We start from the raw sequence: 19,904 nt of genomic DNA on the forward strand, positions 1-19,904 counted from the left end.
GTGACATTTTGCTGCTCTTGGAATCACAAGGCCACAGTCAGTGGGAATGTCAGGCTGAAAAGGTTAAAACCTTCTCTGCCTTTTTACCACTGTTCAGCCTCAAGCAACTTCCAGGCCGAGGAACTGGGAGACAGGGGGCCTCCTAGGGGGTGCTTTGCACCCCGGTTGCAGCCTTCGCTCCTGGCRTGTGGTGGTGACAAGTGCCCCATCAGGACTGGCTCCGGAGCAAAAGAGGTTGTGCCAGTCCCTTGTTGCCTGGTAATAATTACAGCAGCAGAGCTGTGCCCTTCTCCCCCTTGGATTACAACTGGCTTCTAAATTTTGTTCAAGGAAGTTCAAAGAACACACAGCACTCACCTGAATGAGAGGAGAACTGCAGAAAACAAATGAACCCAAATATCAAAAACTACCCACCTACAGTCATTGAAACATATTATTAAAACCTTTTATGTCAATCTACAGTACAATGTAAATTGCTCCTTTCCATTAAACTTTGAAATACACTAGATTACATCTTTTAAATAATCACAATATTTTAAGTTCACTATTGGTGGTAGCAGAGCTATATTTACATACCGTTTGGGAATATTTCAGATGCAGCGTTGCGTTCCAGTCCCTAAGTGAGTTAAATAACAGAGTTTATGTGGAGGGCTACTGCTCTKACACTCCAGATGTGTCTGGAACCCGTGGATGTGTGAGAGAACAACTACTCCACTTAGTCTCRTCTACTTTTCTGTTTGTTTGTTTGCTGTGTACATGCAGCTGAATCTGAGCAATTTGATATCCACATGGTTTGGATTAAAGACTTTTCTTTATCAACAAGTATTTTGACTGAATGTACAGAAATGAATAATGAAATTTAATCCTTAGGAGTAGTGGTGGAAAATGTTTTTTCCAACCTTCCTCCTGTTGGGTAATACTGCACCTAATTTTGACCCTGACTTTACCTAATGCTGATGAAATATAGTCAGTGGTGGAAACCTTTCTCATGTGGTCAAGACCTGCTTTCAACACAATCCATGCAATGGCAAGCATCATACACCATTCCCCCACAGTGCAATATTAACAAGAAAAATTAGTATTTTCCTCCAGAGATCTGCTCCTCCGGGGAAGCCTATTTGTGTTTATACATCGCCCACATACAGACTGAGTCCTAAGGCTGGAGATTAGAATTAGGCTATGGGCCAGGCTCCTTCTGATGTTCATGGAAGAAAATCCAGAGCAAGTTCAAGCCACTGAATCTTTTGAGGGGCCTCACACATGGCCCTGCTCAAGCCGAGTCTCTCCTGCGTGCTGCCCGCCCTGGACTCAGGGCCGAGTGTGAGGAGTGCTGATCATGATGTTGGGCAGTGCGTTGCGCCGCTTCTTCCAGGAGCCCAGCTCCCTCGAGTAGCGCCTGATCTGCCTGAACCAGTGGTGAGTCCGTGCCCGGTCGCTGTCCCGGAACACAAACGCCTCCCGCCTGATCTCAATGAGTTCAAAAGTGTCGTCACAGTCGGGATCCGTGGAGACGACGCAATTACTCAGCCTCAAGGGCTCCCTGAGCAAGTGGAACTTCCCGTTATTTTTGTCCCTGATGAGCACCAGCACAGCATCTTTCACAGGCCCTGGCTCGGCTGATTCCAGGCTGGACTCAGACACGCGCTTCATGTTAACCAGGAGGAGGACCTGCATGTTCTGGAACTTCAAGGTCTTGCTGCCTTTCTTCACCCACTGGCCGTCAGGGGGTTGAGCCAGCTGCAGAGGTCCTTCCATCACAAAYCGTGTCTCCTCCCGCAGCCAACCTACAGTTTTGAGGGCAGTTTCTCTCATCTCAATGTTGATGACTTCTCTTTTCTTCTTGCTGTCCTGGCGAAAAGAGCGTAGGGTCCAGGTGTTCCCTTCCTGCTTGGTTTTCATGTTGATGTGCTCCAGGTGGGATTCGATGCGGCTCTTGGCCTCCCGCAGGCTGCCATGATCTGGGTGGTACTCAGTGGTAGCCTTGATAATTCTGCTGAGCAGCAGTGGGTACTTGGTGACTCTCTGCAAAGGTGCCATCAGGAAGGACCTCAGGTTCATCCGCCGCAGTGCTGTGTTGTCATTTTGGGAGACATTAAGGAATATTCTGCAGGGATTTAAGAAGAAGGAATGAAATGGTGGCTGTTCTGCCAGCAGATGCTGCATCCCAGGGTGCAGGGACCTCTGAGGTCCCTTCCAACCTTAAGCATTCTATGATTCTATGATTCTATCCCAAATACAAATGAACTACGTGGTGCTGACAGACACTGAGCATCACAATCTCCCTTTGGTTTTAACAACTTTGAGAGTTCTGTGTTCTCAAAAACTAACAACTATTTCTGCAGCTGTAAACCATTGCAAAGCAGCAACAAGGTGCCCGGGACCCCAACACATAACCTCTGCGCGATTTACTATAAAATTATTTTAAAATAACAAGTGTGTGATCTTTCCCTGGTAAGCACTGACATAGGCCTGTGGCAGATACATCAGTTTATATCAGATTACATTCATTTGTAGCTCCTTTAGTCATTAGATTACTAAATATTTTGAACAGGAATTTGGTAACATCATCATCTTATAGCTGTTGCAGGGAAAATGAAGAAGTGACTCGCCCAACTTTGTCCAACAGCCTGGGGCAAGAGATGGAAAACAAACTTAAGTCTTATGTGCTTTACACAGTGGCTTAAGCCTGGCGCAGAGACTGAGGATGGTCCTCAGTTACGTTATCTGCTGAAATTTCATCCCAGTGGTTAGTGGACAGATACTGGCATCACAAAATGCAGTACACAGATGGGACTAAATATTAAGGACTGCATAAATTTTGGAGAGTAAGTTACTCTCTTTGCCTCCAAAGAGAGCAGCTCACCAATGTCAAATATTAAGCAGCATGAAAAACTTTGATTTTGCTGACCTGAACAAAAGCCTCATCCTCCAACTGTGACTTTTATTCCCCAAATCCTCTCATCCTCAGAAAATAATACTCTCAGTCCTTTTCTTACCAAAGCAATGCTTCTCACCTGAGCAACTCCTTCTCCTTCTCCAGTGCGTTCAGCATATTCACAGAGGAGGACTGCTGAAGACAGTAGGTCTGAAAAGCTGGCAGCATGTTGACAAACTCCAGAAAGATTTCGCCGATGCATACGGTCATCAGGTCATCGTCACTCTGCAAGTGCACAACACAACCCCGCTGGGTTAGCTCAGGAGAGGTGGAAGCCCAGAGTCCTCCCACACTCAGTCCTATCAACATTAACTTACATGAACTTATTTGATGAATACCAGGCCAAAGTTAGAATGGGGCTTGTCCTCTGTGGTAAGGCTAATGCAGCAAGGCATAAATTAGCAGCACTTGCGGAACAAACAGGCAGGGCAGGCCTGTAACTCAGGCAATAGACCTGGCACATAACAACTTCTGCATTTGTTCTGAGTAACTGGCCTGGCTGGGAAGCTGAGTCTCCTTCAGCTGCRCTCCTACTAGCTATTTTGAGGCCTAAGTAAAAAAAGACGTCATGGAAAAAATCTTTTGATTTAAGGATGTGTGATACAGTAAGAGGAATAATAATAATCTGGTGCCACTAATGCTATTAGCTTTGCCTCGCTGCAGGCTGACAGGCTCTGCAGTTACTGTCCATTTCAGCAGCAGGAGATGGGATGGAGCAGCTCCCTTGCTGCTGCTGGTCGTTTGGTGCAGTGCTCAGCTCTGACTGCAAAGGGCAACGAGGAGGCAGATGGGAGAGGAACCTGGGAAATCAGTAGGTGTCTGCAGGAGTCCTGTCTCAATAAATCATTCATGGAGGACATCCTGACTGCAGTACACAGCTGTCCTCACCATGACAGGCATAAGACAACAGTTRTCAAGGTTGCCATTTTCGGGGATGTTTGTTGCTCAATCTGATGTTCAGGGTTTTGGAGGGGGAGGTGAGGACATGTGTTACCTAGAGGACAAAATATCCTGATAAAATTGRTAGAGCAGTGAGTGAGCGGTAGTTCCTCAAAGAAAAGAAAGAATGGAACTCTATTTCTTCTTTGCAGTGATCGTCTGATGCTCTGCAGTCTTACTTCTATTGCTCTGTCCTAGAAGTCCCTTGTGCATCGCAGGCTGCATCAGCAGAAGCTGCTCAATCACTGTGCTGTAAGTGCAGGCTCTCATCAGAGCAGGGAGCACCTGCAGTTGCCCAGAGGCAAGTGACAATAAGCTTCAACCTCAAGGCAGTCATAACCAAGACAGCTTGAAGGAATCAGCTCAGGCTGGAGAAGAGTGTGGCCGGCTATCTTGGTCTCCCTCACCCTTCTAGCTAGATCAAGCTGAGCTCTGTACCCCCACGGTCTTACCTTTAACAGTGTCCAAGCTAACTGGCTTAAAGATAACCTGGGTAACAGGCCTGAGCTGGGCTGATGTTCTACTAACATCAGTGGTGTTATCACAGCAGAGGAGCGAGACCAGCAGCTCTGAACTGGCAGAGACCTACTGAGATCACTTGCTTACAATAACTGAGGGGGGAAAGCATCAGACATTCTCTAGTCCAGCCCCACAGAAAACACAAGCATTTGTACCTGGTCAAAAGCCCGATCGATCTCCTCCTGGAGTATCTCTAGGAAGTTCTCATTGAGGTCGATGAGCTCCTGGATGTTGCTGAAGACACCAAGGAGCTGCTCCTGGCTCAGGAGCCCAGCTGCCTGCATGGGGAGGTAGAACTCCTCTTTGATGATACGCAGGTCCTCTCCATAGCTGGCCTCCGTATTGACGAATTCCAGCACGGACTCCTTGCGCTCCGTCCTGCGCTTGCAGCACTTCTCGCAGAGGTCAGCCCGCCTCTGGTTGCAGTTCTGTGCATCCGGCTCCACTGGCAGGTCCCTCTCTCCACAGTCAGTGCAGGGCCGGTGGGCTTCCCAGGCCTGCAGGGAGCTCAGGGTCTCTGCCGCCCTGTTCCTCCACTTCCTGGCTGAGGTCTTGCCAATGCCACTGTCTGCCCTGGCCACCTCCGCCGACCTCATCCGGGTGCCCTCACTGGCATCTGGGCTGTCCCGGTCTTCGTTCACCCCAACTATCCCACTGTCCGTGCTCAGGCTGCTGACGTTGCTCCAGTGGTGCCTGGAGCGGAGCGAGCCACGCGGGGCACGGTGCGTCTCATCGAAGCTGCCGCCATGGCCAAGATTGGCTTTTGCTACCACTGGACCTGAGAACACACAAATCATTACAGGGTCTGTTAGCTACACAGAGCTCACCTGGGAAGTTCAAGCTGGCACAGCCATGAGCATTAGGATCACCAGGGACAAAGATCTGGTGACAGCAGGACTGCAAGCCACCTCATCTCCTGTTTTGCTATTGGAAGAGGGGGTCAGAGGTAAACGAGCTCCAGGTAAGGCCTGGGGCCCTGCACTGCCTATGCCTGTGAGCTCCCTTGGGCTCCCTCTCCCCTGTGTCTGCCAGGCATGGACAGAGCCACACCAGAGTAGATCCTGATTTCTTGCACACAAGTGCTAAATCCAGAATGCCTCCCCTGCTCAGGTCAGTAGAGCTACTCCGTATTTACACCAGCACAGCAGGGCTCAGCATGCAGCCCACCAACCCCTCAAAGCGCGTGGAAGGTGGCTACCATAGTCTCGCTCCTGCCGGCGCTTCTGCGCATGCTGCCGCGCGGCGGCCGCGATCTTCAGCTCCAGCTGCTTCCTCTTCACGGAGTCTGTGGGCATGGGGTCGCTGAAGTGCGGCCGCAGGCGGCATTCCCGCTGCGCCTTGGCACTGTCCGTGCTCTCGTGGACGATGTCGGAGCTGGACCGGCGGCAGGCACCACTGGAGCTCTGTAAGAGAGGCAAGTGGGTTGGGGTAGGGGCTGGACACACTGCAGGATGGGCAAAGCAGGGCCCATTTTGCCACCACTGCRTTTCACTCCTCAAAGGAAGCAGAAGGCATCATCAGTGGTGGGATTGCAAACCCAGCTCTGCTACATGACCAACCCCAAGGAAATCTGTCCTCCCAGATCTGTCTTGCTCAGTTCTGACTGCAGGGATCCCACTTCCTCTGCCTTTGTGTAGCACTGAGGACAGTGGCTCCTGAATGGCCAGCCCACATTTGTCAAAGAGCCAGGAAGAAGTGAACAGCACAGCTCTGGCCAGGGACCCCTGAAACGCCAGCTCCTGCAGGAGGAACTGGGCCTGTCCTCTGGGGACCTGAGCTAGGTTGGCTCTGTTCTGTGACGTGGGTGCTCTGGCTTCAGAAGCACCTGCCTTTTAGCCTTACATAAGCTAGTGGCTTCACTGGAGACTAGAGAAGGAGGAYGGCTGCTCCCCCAGGCAGCGCAGCAGTGAGGCCAGGAAGGAGTCATTGCTAGATGCCTTGCAAGAGATGTAGTGGCAGGTAAGCAGGGACACATAACTGACTTCTGTTTCATTAACTGTAACAAAAAGGGCATTAGAGATTCCCCCTTTTTAATAAAATTTGATTGATCGTGGAAGTTGGGGTGACTTCAGATACTAGGCTCCCACCCTGCAGTTTCCTACAAGGGAAGGATCCCTCAGAGCCTCTGACGAAAGGAAGAAAGACAGSAAGAAAGAAACAAGGCTCCTAAACACATGTCCGAGCTGAAGTGACAGGGAAATTCTCTCCCTTACATTCCCTGCAGCTTGAGCATCGCCAGATGCCTCATTGCTTGGCTTGTTCTCCCAGGTCTCCGTTGCCATGGACATTGCTGTGGGTTCCTGGCTGTCCTCTGGAGGTGGCAGATCCTCTTTCCTCACATCACACTGTCCCTTGGTGGAGGATTTGGCAGCAGTCTCAGCATTGCAGCTGCAGGGGAAGGAGCAAATTCCAATTAACATCACATGTGTACTACCTGCCAATCCTGACACAGATGCAAAAAAACCCAAGTTTGAAAAAAAGAGCTTCAAGAGTTCAATGCAATTTCAGGCAGAAACCTAGCCTGGCTGGCATAGATTAGACTCCTGGGTAATTGTAGAGCTGTGCATGTGCTTAGGGACTACAAACACAACTCAATTATAGAGGTGCAAATTGGCTAGTTGCACTCATGCCAGCTTCACTTTGGGGTATCAAATCTGAGGTATTCATATGACATTTTTCTGCCCATGAAACATGAGGTTSTCCCACAGGGACCAGAAAAAAAACTCCAGGAAGCCATATCCATTTTTTTTCTACTATTTAAAGAGACGTTGTCAATACAGAAATCATACGGTTCATCTGGAAGAAAATCATCTGCTAATAAACATAATACTTTGAAACGATTACAGGCTTAAAAGAGCTTCCCCTTTGTTTTTTATCTCCTACAATGCAAAACACTCTGAAACCATTAACTGTGCCTTTTGCTGCACTTGCCCAAGACCCCTCACCATCTCTCTAGTCAGAAAAAGGTTGGTGCAAATCCACTCACTTGACAGATGAAGAGGCTGTAGTTTGGGATTATTATTTTTTTTAATACACACTTGCTGGGATGCCTTATTTCCATGTCTAATAAAGCATACTTGGAAGAACATCCAGATTTTGTTTTCTTTCATTTGGAGCTTATTTAATTTCTATTGGCTTAGATTCCTTTAAAAAGGCTGTCAGGCCTTGATGAGGATGCTTCCACATAGAAGGAGCCAGGGCAGGAACACACTATGGGTTATGCATACATTTTATGCTTTAAAAGAATTCTCCTATGAAAAACCCACTTCTTTTTAAAAGCTTCAGTTGTAAACTGATGYTGGTAGGTCATATAGCTACATGCAGTTCCAACACTGTCAGCTACATGAAAACACATGAGACAGATGGGCATTTTCTTTACCATGAGTGACAGTTGGCTCTGATAACAAACCATCAGCCAGTGCTGAAACCACTTGAGAGGGAACAAATCTCCCAGAACACAAACTAGCTCTGTTGTCAAGCCAGAAAAGTCAGTTTGCAACTTTCCAGTTGATGCTGTTTCATTTTTCTCCATTTATGCTTCCATGGCCCAGCTCACACTAACGAAGGATTTACAATTTATAAAAGGGTTTAGTGTCGGTGCAATGTTAACATGCAGCTCGTGGTTTTAGCTTTTTGCATTGCTACTTCCCTGCCATGTAGGTTTGGACAAATCATTTCACCTCTCCAGACCCTTCTTTCCCTGCCTGTAGAAAGGAAGAGGCTGTATTACAGACCTGTATACAGACCTGCAGCCTGTGAAATGATTTGGGTTTAAAAAAAATGTTCTCTCTCATAGGTACTTATTCTCAAATCAGTCCATATCATTGACGCAGTTGCACAGGGCACAGCTGAGGGAGGGAAGGGAGTGAAGAGGGAGCAAGAAAACTCTTGCAAGGGACCTGCCACTGTGAGCAAAGCACCATTTCCCAAACCCGCTCTTCCCCAGACAGCTTCTGGCTGAAATACTTAAAAAGAAAGGAAATTTCTGAGACATGGAAAGGTTGAAGGTCAGTTCAAGACCTTCTCTTCTTGATCACACCACTTCCCACCATAGAGTCCGTGCTCTCAGACAGAAGCTGAGCTTTCATTAGACATTTTTACAGTGCTTCAAGATCATCCTCTGAAACACAGAAAGTGCTCTGGAGTATTACTGCTCCTCTAAGTGAAGCTGATAGCAAATTTCTACTGGTAAGGTCTGGGGAACTCTGTTTATTCAAACCTTAAAACTGAACTGAACACACTGGCTTAAGGCATCATCTTTGTGTCACCCCTAATAAACCAAATCACTCTTTCTTTCAAGCCTGCTTCCTCAGCTGTGTCTTTTTTTTTTTCTTTCTCTTTTGCAACTTTTTGTTATCATCTTTTCATCCCATTTCATAGACAGGAGCCCCATCCTTATCTTGAGCTCTTTGCAACTTAGACAGATTGAGAAAGTGGAATACATATTAAAATGCGTAAAAGATTTCCACCTAGATCTTGAGCTAAAGGTATCCAGCAACTCATAAACTGCCATCATTATAAAACTGCAAATCAAACAAATGCTCAATGCTGAAATATTAAGCCACTTAAGTGAACTGTAAGTAAAGAATTACGAATTTCTGGGGGGACAATTAAGCCACCAGACAAAACTGTTTTGTAAAACTGCAACACTTTCACAAAATCACCTGAAAGACAGTCTCAGCTCTTTTACTAACCTCCATCTCAGCATCTATAGCAAAGATTTGACTTTACTCTTCCTGAGCTCAATGCCTGTGGAAATGGAAATGAATGCCTAATTTCTGACTCATTTCATTGAGAAAATGAGGAAATGAGAAAAAGTGGAACCTGCACTCCAGTGAGTGTAACTTAACATAAAACTCCCAAATCCAAGCCTCTGCAGTAAGAATCAGGTTGAGTTATGAAYGAATCTTCAGTCAGTTTACAGTCTCAGGTGAAAATGATAGAAAAGTGAGAAATTTCCACTCAAAGGAAACTGGAATTAATTAGTTCTTTGCCAAAAGATCCACTTTTCTACTGCTCTTCAGAAGAAATAACAGCTTTTCCATTAATTGTTACTACTACCTAAAATAAACAAGCTTGTGTGGCTCTTCCACTAAAACAGTCTCTCCAATCATGGAATCACAGTCATTCATGCTTTCAGATGAGTTCCCATTTTCACGCTAATAAACTCACTTCATATTTTTTAACAAATCTAAATGAAAGGTCTGGGCCATGCACAGAAAMTGAAATGACTGAGGATATTAAAAGCACAGAAACCACAATAAAATCATAAGGTCCCTCAACAGAAGGTAACTGGAGACTGGGAGAGTAGTAGGGAGAAATACCACCCGCACCACCCATTTCTTGTGCACAYTGCTGTGCATGCACTTCTGACCCCAGATACTAGTGAGACCTTTGATGTGTCTAGTGACAGCTCCTCTTGTGCTCTTACTCACAGACTATGTTATTTCTGTGTATTTCATCTTACATCAATAACAAAAAATAACCTAGTCAATGAAAATGGTTGCACACCATATCTTCCTCATCTATTTCTTCATCAGCTTTTCATGCTCCAGTACAACAGCAAAAAGGCTGGACTGGACAGGTGAACCAAGCATTTAGGGCTCTGACACCACCTAGCTCTCTTTGGACTGCAAAATTGAAGTAGTATTTCTGCTTGTCACTTCAACTCTGTCTACACAGGCAGTTTCAGCTCCAAAACGCTTCTAGATGACTYTCATTCCTGTGTAGAAGTCCATTTCTTCTAAAAATTGAGTCCAGCCCTAGAGTTCTAGCATTCCAGAAATATAAGCCAGTTCAAGGCTGGAATCCTGGCATTTTACACACTATATCCATGGATGTTGTAAGCAGTCAGGAACCAAGTCAAATGTACTTCTTGGAAAAGTCAGTCCTGAAACCCAAATTTATGGAAAAAGACACTCTATGGAAAAACACTCTACCAACATCTACTCTTCCTTCTTCATTCAGCCTTTTCTAGTGATGAGCTAGTGGTAACTAACTGGTCCAAATTCCTAGCTCCTCTTCCAGAGCTTCACTGCTTCTTGTTTGGCCATCTGCCTGTACGGGAAGGCAGGATTATCTATTGCTTCAGAAGGCAGGAGCAGGACTGCAATATCCAAAACCAGGCTGGAGGGAGCAGTCCTTGTGAATGCCCTGCCTAGAGAAGGGGAAAACCTCAGGTGGAGGAGAGGGAGAAAGACATTATGGAAGGATTTTCAGGCACTAATTACACTATCTRAGTTGGCACGGAGATGGTATTTGCAAACACTTTCACTCGTTGCCTGTGCTGGTCTTCAGAGGGTGGCAGAAAGAGAGAAAAAAAGAGATTCTGCTCATGCAGTTATCCTACCCTCATTAGCTTGCCAGTTCTCTACCTACAGGCAGCAAGTGAAAGTGCTTATGTCTCACTCCTTGAATTCATGTCCTGTGGTGATGGGACCAGACTCTAAATCTCTCTTTGTTTTTCCTAGGAGGTTGTAGTTATACTTTGTATCTCCCTGCTTTCTCTACTTTTAACAGACATTCAAAAAACTACTCATCAATTTATAACGGAAATAAAAAGCATGAAAGTTGGGGCATCAGGACTACTATTGCCTGCTGTCTGGACATGGTTAAGGTGCCCAAAGAGTCAAGGTCTTGATGAAAATGCATTTTGAGAGTTAATCTCACACAAAAATGGAGTTTAAGCCCAACAGCATAAAGACACATCCACCTAGATATTGAACCCTAAAATGAAAAGCATTGCCTGCAGTGTTCCAGCTACAGGAGTTACATGTACATATCAGGAGATCAGATTTTTATAAGGGAATTGCTTTCAGGTGACCCCGCAGACCATGTTACCTTTTCTTAATAAGTTCCAGGGCTGAACCTATGAATTCATCCTTCATTTTTTGTAGTTTAGCTCCATAGCTGGATAAATCTGTGGCTTCTAACAGCAGCGATGAACAGCAAGACGACTGGGCTTCAGACTGCCCTGCAAGGTGGAGGACATCGTTCAATTGTCTTGTCTCGCCTTTCTGCTGCTCATCACTGAAGGTCTCCTGCCCAGCCCTGTCGATTGCTACTACCTGCAAAGGTGATCGTGGAATTGGGCTAGAGCAAATGGGGACTGGGGACCTATCTGGGCTGGAGATCTGGTAGGTYGTGTCCTTCACCTCAGAGCTGCTCATCTCAAAACCATCTGATGTGGCTGGGCAATGGGAAAAGCCAGTAGAGATGTAGTTTTCATGGAACACATCATCCTCCTCTTCTGCTGCAACAGTGGCTTCATTCACAGCTTTGGTCTCCAAAACTTTTGGACAGACATTGTTTTCCAGGGTCTTGCTTGCACAAAGTGTCTTACTTGAGCACTTTGTTGACCCACTGCTGCTGGCAGATGAATTTGCCTCCTGACTTCTCATTAGCTTGAATTCCTCAAAAGTGGGGATGTAAAGCCTCCCTTTGCAGCGACCTTTCTGACTCTGYCCCAATGTCACTTTGACATCAGTTTCCCCACTGCTTTGTTCCAAGGATTCTGTTGTTCTRGATTTGGTCATCTCATGGCTTTTCCCAGTGTCTTGAAGGGTTAAACTGGGAGAGCTGTTCTGCCTTTGGAGCTGAAGCCTTCTCCTAGCCTCCCGCTTGATGTCTTCCGGATTGGTGATTTTGTGTGCCAGACACAGTCTCTGCCTCCCTGTGAAGCTGTGTCTGAGAGCAGTGTGTTCCACCAACACTGTGCAGCAGTTGAGAGCACAGCCATTTCTGTACTGCTGGCACACCTGGCATTCAAGGAACTCCCGGGCCATCAGGTCAGTCAGGGCTGCCTGTGGGCGCACTGGCTTGCTGGGCTCGGCCACCTTGGTGCTGTGCAGCCTCAGCTTCTCCTTCAGTTCTTTTTTGGCATCCCTGTGGAGGGTTCTTTCCTCTGCAGAAGGGAAGAGCCACTGAGGCACTTTGGCAAAGGGAGGCAGGAGCACATTCTGTGCCGATCGTGATGTCTGTTTAGCACAGAGTGAAAGCTTCCTTAAAGAGTCTGAAGTGCTCTGCACTGGGGTCCCATCCACACAGCCTTCTGACCAATGCCTAGTGCCTTTATAGTGGAAAATGATCTCATTGTCCAGGCTCCGGCAGTGAGAATACAGCCCAGAGTCAGCTACTGTTGCCCAGTGAAGGTTCTCCACGCTCCGACACATCCGTTGTTCCACAGGATTGGCCAAAGGTGCCTTGCCTGCGTGGCAGGAGTCTAGAGTGTGGAACTCCCCAGAAAAAATCCCAGTGTCTAAGTTCTTTAGGGGATGCATGCTGCTAACTGAAAAATCCTTTAAGGCATGCTGGACATAAAGCTGATTATTTTGGCAGCTCAAGATCACCCGGCAGTTTTCCTGTCTCTCATCAACACTGATGTATGTCATAGCAAATGAACATGGAGGCTCTAAGACTCTGGTGCCTAGGGGGAGAAGAGGGAGCTGGGGTGTCGCTTAGATGCCAGTCAACGTCCACAGACCACAGACAGCAAAGTGTGCTGCTGGGTACTCACATTAGAGAGCTCTCACATGGGTCGAGTCACCATGCACAGACCTGTGAATGGAAGGAAAGATGAGTTACTGAAGCAGCCTGATCACAGCTCCCAGGATGCAATCGCTAGTCTGCTGCCAGGGAATGCAGAAGCCAAACAGCCAACAGTGGACAGACAGAGCTGCAGAATTAGGTGATGGGCTGAAGGACTTGGGGTAGGGAGAGTCTTTTCCACCTCTAGCCAATATATAGATGGCTTTAAACTGCCTATTTTAATTCTGGAGCAATTCTTTCTACCATCAGCTATGCCTTCACAATACTGCTCAACTGCAGCCTCAGGTACCTCAGCAGCGCTTGCTGCAGGCTCAGCTTACTCAGGTGGAAGCACAAAGGAGATGGGAGATTTACAAGAAGCTCTTTTCTTCAGAGGGTTTGCAGACAGTATTGTGGGGAGCTGAGGAGAAGGCTGGGGTGGGAAAGGATGATGTTCTCATGTCATCCTTGAAGATATGGTCTCCTTGAAGGCTCAAAYAGCAAGAGGAAAGAAGAAGGCTGAATGGTGGTGGCTTTGTACCCAACACTGAAGACCTTTAATGCTCTGATTTACCCTTCACAAGCAGGGAAGTTGGTAAGTATAAGGGGAGGTGCAAGCATTTTAGAGACTGAGAGACAAGCACTTCTAAGCCTTTTCATTGCAGAGACTGAGATATCTCACTGATTTTCACGAATGTACCCTCCTGAACCCTTAGCAACAGACGTGAATGATCCCCACATGTTACAGCTCAGTGGAGGCACAAAAAGAGAAAGTGGTTTCCAAGGCTGTTCATATGTGCTATGTTCACCAGCACAAGGCTTGGAGGACCCAGCTGACTAAATCCCATGTTCAGGGAATGTAGATAGTTAAAACCAAATTTAAATTCGGAAAAAGTTAGTGGGATGTAGGCTAAGTAGTCTAAGTCATCCTTGCAAATGGAAGGAGCCGTCTGAATCAGACAAACCTCCATGCAGTGAACTAACTCCATTTAACTTCTCCCAAGGATTTATGTCTCATGGACTTGCCCACAGTCACACAGATCTTGTCTGCTAGAACCTAGCTTGGCATCTAAATGAAAAGGCAATGAGGGAGGACTGTACATAGAGGAGGAAAGAACAAGACCTGGTAGGCCCTATGGAGCTAACCTGAGCTTCATAAGGCAGCACAGAGTTGGGATGAAGGGAAGTATTGTTGGTACTAATAATGAGGCAGACAGGAAACAGCCAGGTTGAACACCCAGAACAAGGTCTTGGCAAAGCTAGAACCAAAGCCAGCCTAGACTGTTTGCCCTGTATTGGGTATGGGTTATCCACACCCTGCCAAGTATTGAGGTGACACAGACATCTTGGCCAAGGGCAGAATGAAGAGGCTTGTTTCTCTCTGAGGCTAAGTCACCCCACTCATCTAACYATGTGAGGCACAAGCAGACATCTTCCATTTCAGAAGAAATCTGAAGCAGTGAATTGCCTGGGGGYGATCTTGGTCCTGGTAGCTTGATTCTCCCCTTGTTTACAATGGTTCAAGATAATATACCCCACAACGTGTTAATAAACTTTCTCTAACCTAATCCCAGAGGGGGAAGGCAGAGTAGCTCMTGTGGATCACTGCTGAGTGCAGAATATTACCACAGCCCTTCATGCTCACTAAACATGGGTATTAATTGAAACTAGCTCTCAAAGTATGGCTGTTTCCCAAGATGTCATAGGCACTTCTCACCCATCTTCTCATGTTGGGATTCCAGTTCCCCTTCTTCACGGCTCAGGAGGAGCCCGCAGGCAACAGCAGAGAAATATGAAGCCCGGAACTTTCTGTGATCATAGGTTTTAACATGATCTGTTAAGAAAGAGAGAATGAGATGATATGAGAGCCAGACACAGAGTAGGAAACAGGGCTCGTGGTTGCACTGAAAGGCTCCTGTGAGAAAATGTTGTTATGAGAGATGTCACGGCCTGTCAGGCAGGCCTGTGATTTGATCACAACTACAGAACTAAAAGGCACAGTGGGCTTTCTGCATTCTCCTTTCAGACTCAGCAGAAAGGGAAAACGACCCTTGCTGTAGTGACAGCTGCAACTAAAGCAGTCATTGCCCAAGGCAGTGAGTTACACAGTGAGGTCTCAAGAGAAACTAAGGCCTTTGTGAGGCACGTTCCCARGCTAAACACACGAGGATACATCATACTTGCTTGGTGAGCTCTGTGTGTGTCTGTGTGTGAAAGGGAGACAGTCAGTGAAGAAAAAGTGAAGAAAGAGCATAGACAGGAGGAGAAGCAGTCATGAGAACAGCAAAGAAACAGAGAAACTCTGAGGCACAGAAATGACTGAGTGCGATCTGTCTCTCGCTGCTTCTTTCAACTGAGTCCAGGTCTTCATAAATAGAGGGTGCAGCACTGAAAATATGACTGACTTGATTGATCACAGTCTTTCTTCAGGTAGAAATTCACTGTCAAGCCCTGTGGCTCTGACCCATCTTTGAGGTGTAGGACAGTTACAGGGGCACCAAGCTTGGATGACTGGAGCCCACCTGTCCTGGCCTGCTCAGCTACAGGGCACAGGTCTGTCACAACACATGGATATTTGTATCCCTTGAGCTGATCTCTATGTTATATAGGGGGGCATTTCAAACCTGCTGAGAGAATGGTACTCATTTGCCCTGCAGCCACTGATTTCCTGAGTGGACATGGAACATGTTTGCTGTCTGCTGGACAGCAGAGACCCACCACTGCTTTGTCAGGGCAGGATTTTCTGGAAGGACATGGGTGTAGGGTGGAAAGTTGCTTTCATGGACTAGCTGGGAGATACATTCTGATGGAATAGTGGAGTAGGCAGAGAGTGAGCGATAGAGAGGGGGAGCTGGAGGCAGGACTGTAGAGTAGAAGACCCAGAGAAGATAGGAGCAGACAGAGTATATATGTGAGATGGCAGGAGGAAAAGAGAAAGGCATTTTAGAGAAGTTTCCTGACAGGTAGGCAGGCACCAAAAAATACTGTATTAAGTAAAGGAAGAGGGGGATTTTGTCTCCAGATCATTTGTGTTCATCTTTTGTCAGCCATCACAGATGAGTTTTCTTTGACTAAGAGGTGACTTTGCATTCTAACAAAGCAACTTAGACACTGRAAGTCCCTTTAATAATTTCAGAGGAGCTCAGAGCAAAGCGTACGTTGATGTACCTCAGAGGTCTGCACACGAAGGAGAGTTCAGTGCCTTTGCTAGAGTGATGGGACAGGAGCTCTGATCCACCTCATGCTTGCAACCAGCTGTGAAGATCTCATAGAAACCTGCCTGGACAGAAGCACCTGTCTTTCTACTCACTCCACTCTTGAAAGACCCTCTCTTTCCTACTAAACTCTTCTAGTCACACCRAATCCCCTCATGTCACCAGGCTGAGGGCTATGCACATCATTTCAGGTGTCTAAGGTTAGCTCCACTGAACACATACGCCAGTTGCTGCCCAAGCCATGATGTGGGAAGGAGCTTTTTATGTTGCAGCACAGCCTGCTTCCCTACTGTCCGAAGAAACCAGGAACAGGAGGAAAACACTAGTTTCTGTAAAACAGCATGAATAATTGGGGATAATTCTGACCTGGACTGCAGCCAGGAAACACTAAACCCTTTTCTCTCCTTCCCCAGCTCTTGTGCTCCTATCCTGGCCACACACAGCAACAGCAGCACAGTTCCAGCTCAAGAGTGTAATGTTGCCAGGTCAGTCATACTGCTACAACACAAAGCACGTGTCTTCAGCCTCAACTCCAAAGTAATTGTATTGCCAGCATGTTGCAGGCATTCTGCTGGAGGAAAGTGTGAAATGCAGACTGAATAAACCATTTGGTTAATATGCTTGTTATGCTTAATATGTCAAAAGAAGATTTTTTTATCACATCCTCCCCAACTCACTGTACATACAGAAGAGCTAAGCTGCAGTCATACATGGTTGCCATTGAGCAAATACTGAGAACAGAAGGGACATGGAAGAGCTTGTCCTCCCACTGCCTCAATGTTATAGCTGCAGAGTGCAGGGGATCCAAGGTATAGAAACCAGCAGATGCCCCAGAAGTGGGAGCAATGATGAACTGGAGAGCAATAGGAGCTGATTTCCTGCACTGTGTCCAGCTCAGGGCCCTAACTTCTACTAAAAGCACACAGCACTAATGCACCTTCTTTTCTTTCAGTTAAACCAAGCAGTGAACAGCCGGGTGTCATTCAGGTTGCCTCTTGCACTCTGAGCACTACGGGTTGAAGCTGCACCTTCATTTACCCACCTGGGCATTCCCAGGCTGCCTCATCTGCACTCCCACCAAAGCCAAGGCAATCCCCCAGGCCAACACTAGCTTATTGCAGGTCAAACAGCAAAGGGGAGCTTATTCCCACTGTTCCTGTGGGAATGGCTCTTTGATCACATTGTCTATGCAACATTTGCCTCCTTCCTGGCTCAGGGGCTGAAAAAATGTGGGCTGTTATAAACCTCATGCCTTAAATGAGCTAAGACTAAAGGCACGGGGTATGCACAGTTTATTTTCTACCATGTGATTCTGTTAATCAACTTGTCCTCCAATGCTACTCTGATAACTGCCTGTTTGGACACTTGCCATTAACCTTCATTTTCTTGCAAAATCCCTCCAAATAACTTATTTATCGAGGATTAAAGCTTGCAGGATAAATTATTCCTTCCCATAGACACAAGAACTGTTCTGCCTGGCTGACCTTCCCAGTAGAGCACCAGACAAAATGTCAGGAGGACAAAGCAGGCAAGAACAACAATAAGTCGTTCAGTTCTGGTGAAAATCACTATGTGGAGGATGATTCCTGGGACATAAGACAGGACTCTTGTGTCCCACAGAGTCTCACAAGGTCTTCAACCAGCTAGCAGGATGGGAAAGGCATATTTCAGAGAGCTGTCCATGGGATTTTAGCAAGCTATGATACTGCTGAGTTTTGTGTCATCCAACATCACAAACCTCATGGACACAGCATGATGTCTTTACTGCCCTGCCATGCATGCCACTCCACTGGCGCTGCCTAGCAGATCACCAGCAGTCTTAAGGGAAAGCATGCCAGGATGCCTATTTTCCAAGTTAAAGGTTAACAGAAAAAAATAGAAGTGCTTTAATTATATTTGTTTTCTTAGCTGTTCACTTAGCCAGAGCTGTGCTGCAAGAACTACTTGATGATGTAGGAGGTTAGGTGCCTGCAGTTACATTTCTTGGGTTTGTTTGTTTGTTTGTTTGTTTGTTTATTCTTGTAGCTAAAAGAGCAGTAAGGCTTATAAACTGCCTGTTATTTGCAGCAGGAGAGGTACAGCCACAGCAGCTTATTTAAGCCAGTGCAATTTCATGGGTTTCTTTTCCTTCTTAGTGGAAAGTGCTACGTGTAATGTTCCTCAAATTGATAGYATCATCAATGCTTTCATTATCTGCTCCATGGCAAAATCAGAATCACTAACAAGAGAAACAACTGACACCTTGGTCTCAAAACTAGATAACACAGAGAAAAACACATCCACAATTGCTTGCTCATATTTCTTATAGCCCTTGTTTTCTCAGTGGAATCAGATACATGGACTATGTCCTCCTAGAGCCAGAAAAATGCCAGGACACTGTATAAATTATCATGACAGATGACCATGCAGATCAGTTTAGGAATGAWGCCCTTATCAATGAAAATAACTGGAAAATCAGCCTTTTTCATRGCTTGCATCCCAGTTTTGTCCCCTTGCTTGGCACGTGGAACACTGTCCCTCCTGAACTCCTGGAGCCAGATGACTTCAATGGCTGTTAACACACTGCAAATATGCAAACAGCTCTGGTTCAGGCACCACAGATACGAATGAACACTTTGAAACTGATAATGCACTCTGCATCTCATTGACATGAGAAAAATAAAGATTTTCAGTGTTACCACACTGTAAATACTCTACTGTTTGTAGCTGACAATACAGTGTTACGGACCTAACTTTCTGTGTGCAATAATGTACACCTACAGTAACTTGGGCTAAATTAGCCACTTAAATCTGTAAAGAACCTCTTAGAAAATAGTGATACCTTTTCTTTTCCCACTGCCCAACTCTTTCCCCTCTGGGCAGGATGGATAGTTTAGCTATACTGGCAACAAGCCCTGGTACCCTCTGGAATAGAAGAGAGTAAGAGGGATCCCCAACAGTACGGAAACTGCCTGCAGATTTTGCATTTCAGTGGGTACCTCCTCATACTCCCAAAGATACAGACCAGAACAAGTCACATACTGAGTACCGCAGAGTCTGAAGGTCTCCCTTTACATACAATGTACACACAATGATATTCAGTTTCTGCACTGAAATGAACTCTTTTCCTGTCACGTTACATTTTCTATTTCCCTCCTTTCACATAATCTTTTCTTTTCCTTTTGTTTTCTGCTTCCCCAACTCTTCTTCCATCCCACTGCATTCAATACAAGTTTACACCGCCCATCTCTGGCAGAAGCTGAACAGGCACCACTTTAAAAGCAACCCCATCATTTACACTGCTCCCAGAAAACAAAGCAAAACAAAAGCAAACAACAACAAAAAAAAACCAAACAAACAAACAAAAACAAACAAAAAAATCACTTGGCTCTGATCAGGGCTGCCCAGTCAATGCAGCTTAGAGGAACATACTTGGCAGCTGCACATGCCAGAAGGGAAATATCTCCCTATGTTAACTGTTGGTCACGTTTAGAAAACCCTGCTATAGGGATCTACCAACGTAGATAATGTAATAATCACTGTAACTTCATGTGAACCTCTATTTTGGTCAAAGGTTCTATAGTATTATCTAAATTATCTAATGGCAGTGTAAAAGTGATCTCAATTTTCTATAGAATCACTTGAAGGTCSTAAGCATTCTTGGCTCCTTTTCTCTGCGGTTTCTTAAGTTGTATTGACCTGGACAGACTGGAGGACTGGGCGGCRAGAAACCTCATGAGGTTCAACAGGGGCAAGTGCAGGGTCCTGCACTTGGGGAGGAATAACCCTGG

At 46.2% G+C, this 19,904-nt stretch overlaps 1 protein-coding gene across 2 annotated transcripts in view; it reads right to left on the bottom strand.

Moving 5' to 3' along the window:
- Positions 1–431: 431 nt before the first annotated feature.
- LOC112959943 overlaps positions 432–19,904 on the bottom strand; it is a 23,386-nt gene continuing 3,913 nt past the window's right edge. Inside the window, exons 2-9 of one of the 2 annotated variants that reach the window (XM_026054114.1) lie at positions 14,637–14,753; positions 11,548–12,949; positions 11,234–11,460; positions 6,607–6,781; positions 5,592–5,796; positions 4,549–5,171; positions 3,015–3,160; positions 432–2,104 (exon numbers count right to left, since the gene is read on the bottom strand). In XM_026054114.1, coding sequence (XP_025909899.1) covers positions 1,309–2,104; positions 3,015–3,160; positions 4,549–5,171; positions 5,592–5,796; positions 6,607–6,781; positions 11,234–11,460; positions 11,548–12,783 — 3,408 coding nt within the window. In that variant the 5' untranslated portion in view covers positions 12,784–12,949; positions 14,637–14,753 and the 3' untranslated portion in view covers positions 432–1,308. Of the gene's footprint in view, positions 2,105–3,014; positions 3,161–4,548; positions 5,172–5,591; positions 5,797–6,606; positions 6,782–11,233; positions 12,950–14,636; positions 14,754–19,904 lie in introns of both variants that reach the window. The other variant, XM_026054105.1, reaches the window with a different exon arrangement.

Source organism: Nothoprocta perdicaria, unplaced genomic scaffold (genome assembly GCF_003342845.1).
Source record: "Nothoprocta perdicaria isolate Ctin4 unplaced genomic scaffold, notPer1 scaffold_0, whole genome shotgun sequence".
Classification (NCBI taxonomy): domain Eukaryota; kingdom Metazoa; phylum Chordata; class Aves; order Tinamiformes; family Tinamidae; genus Nothoprocta; species Nothoprocta perdicaria.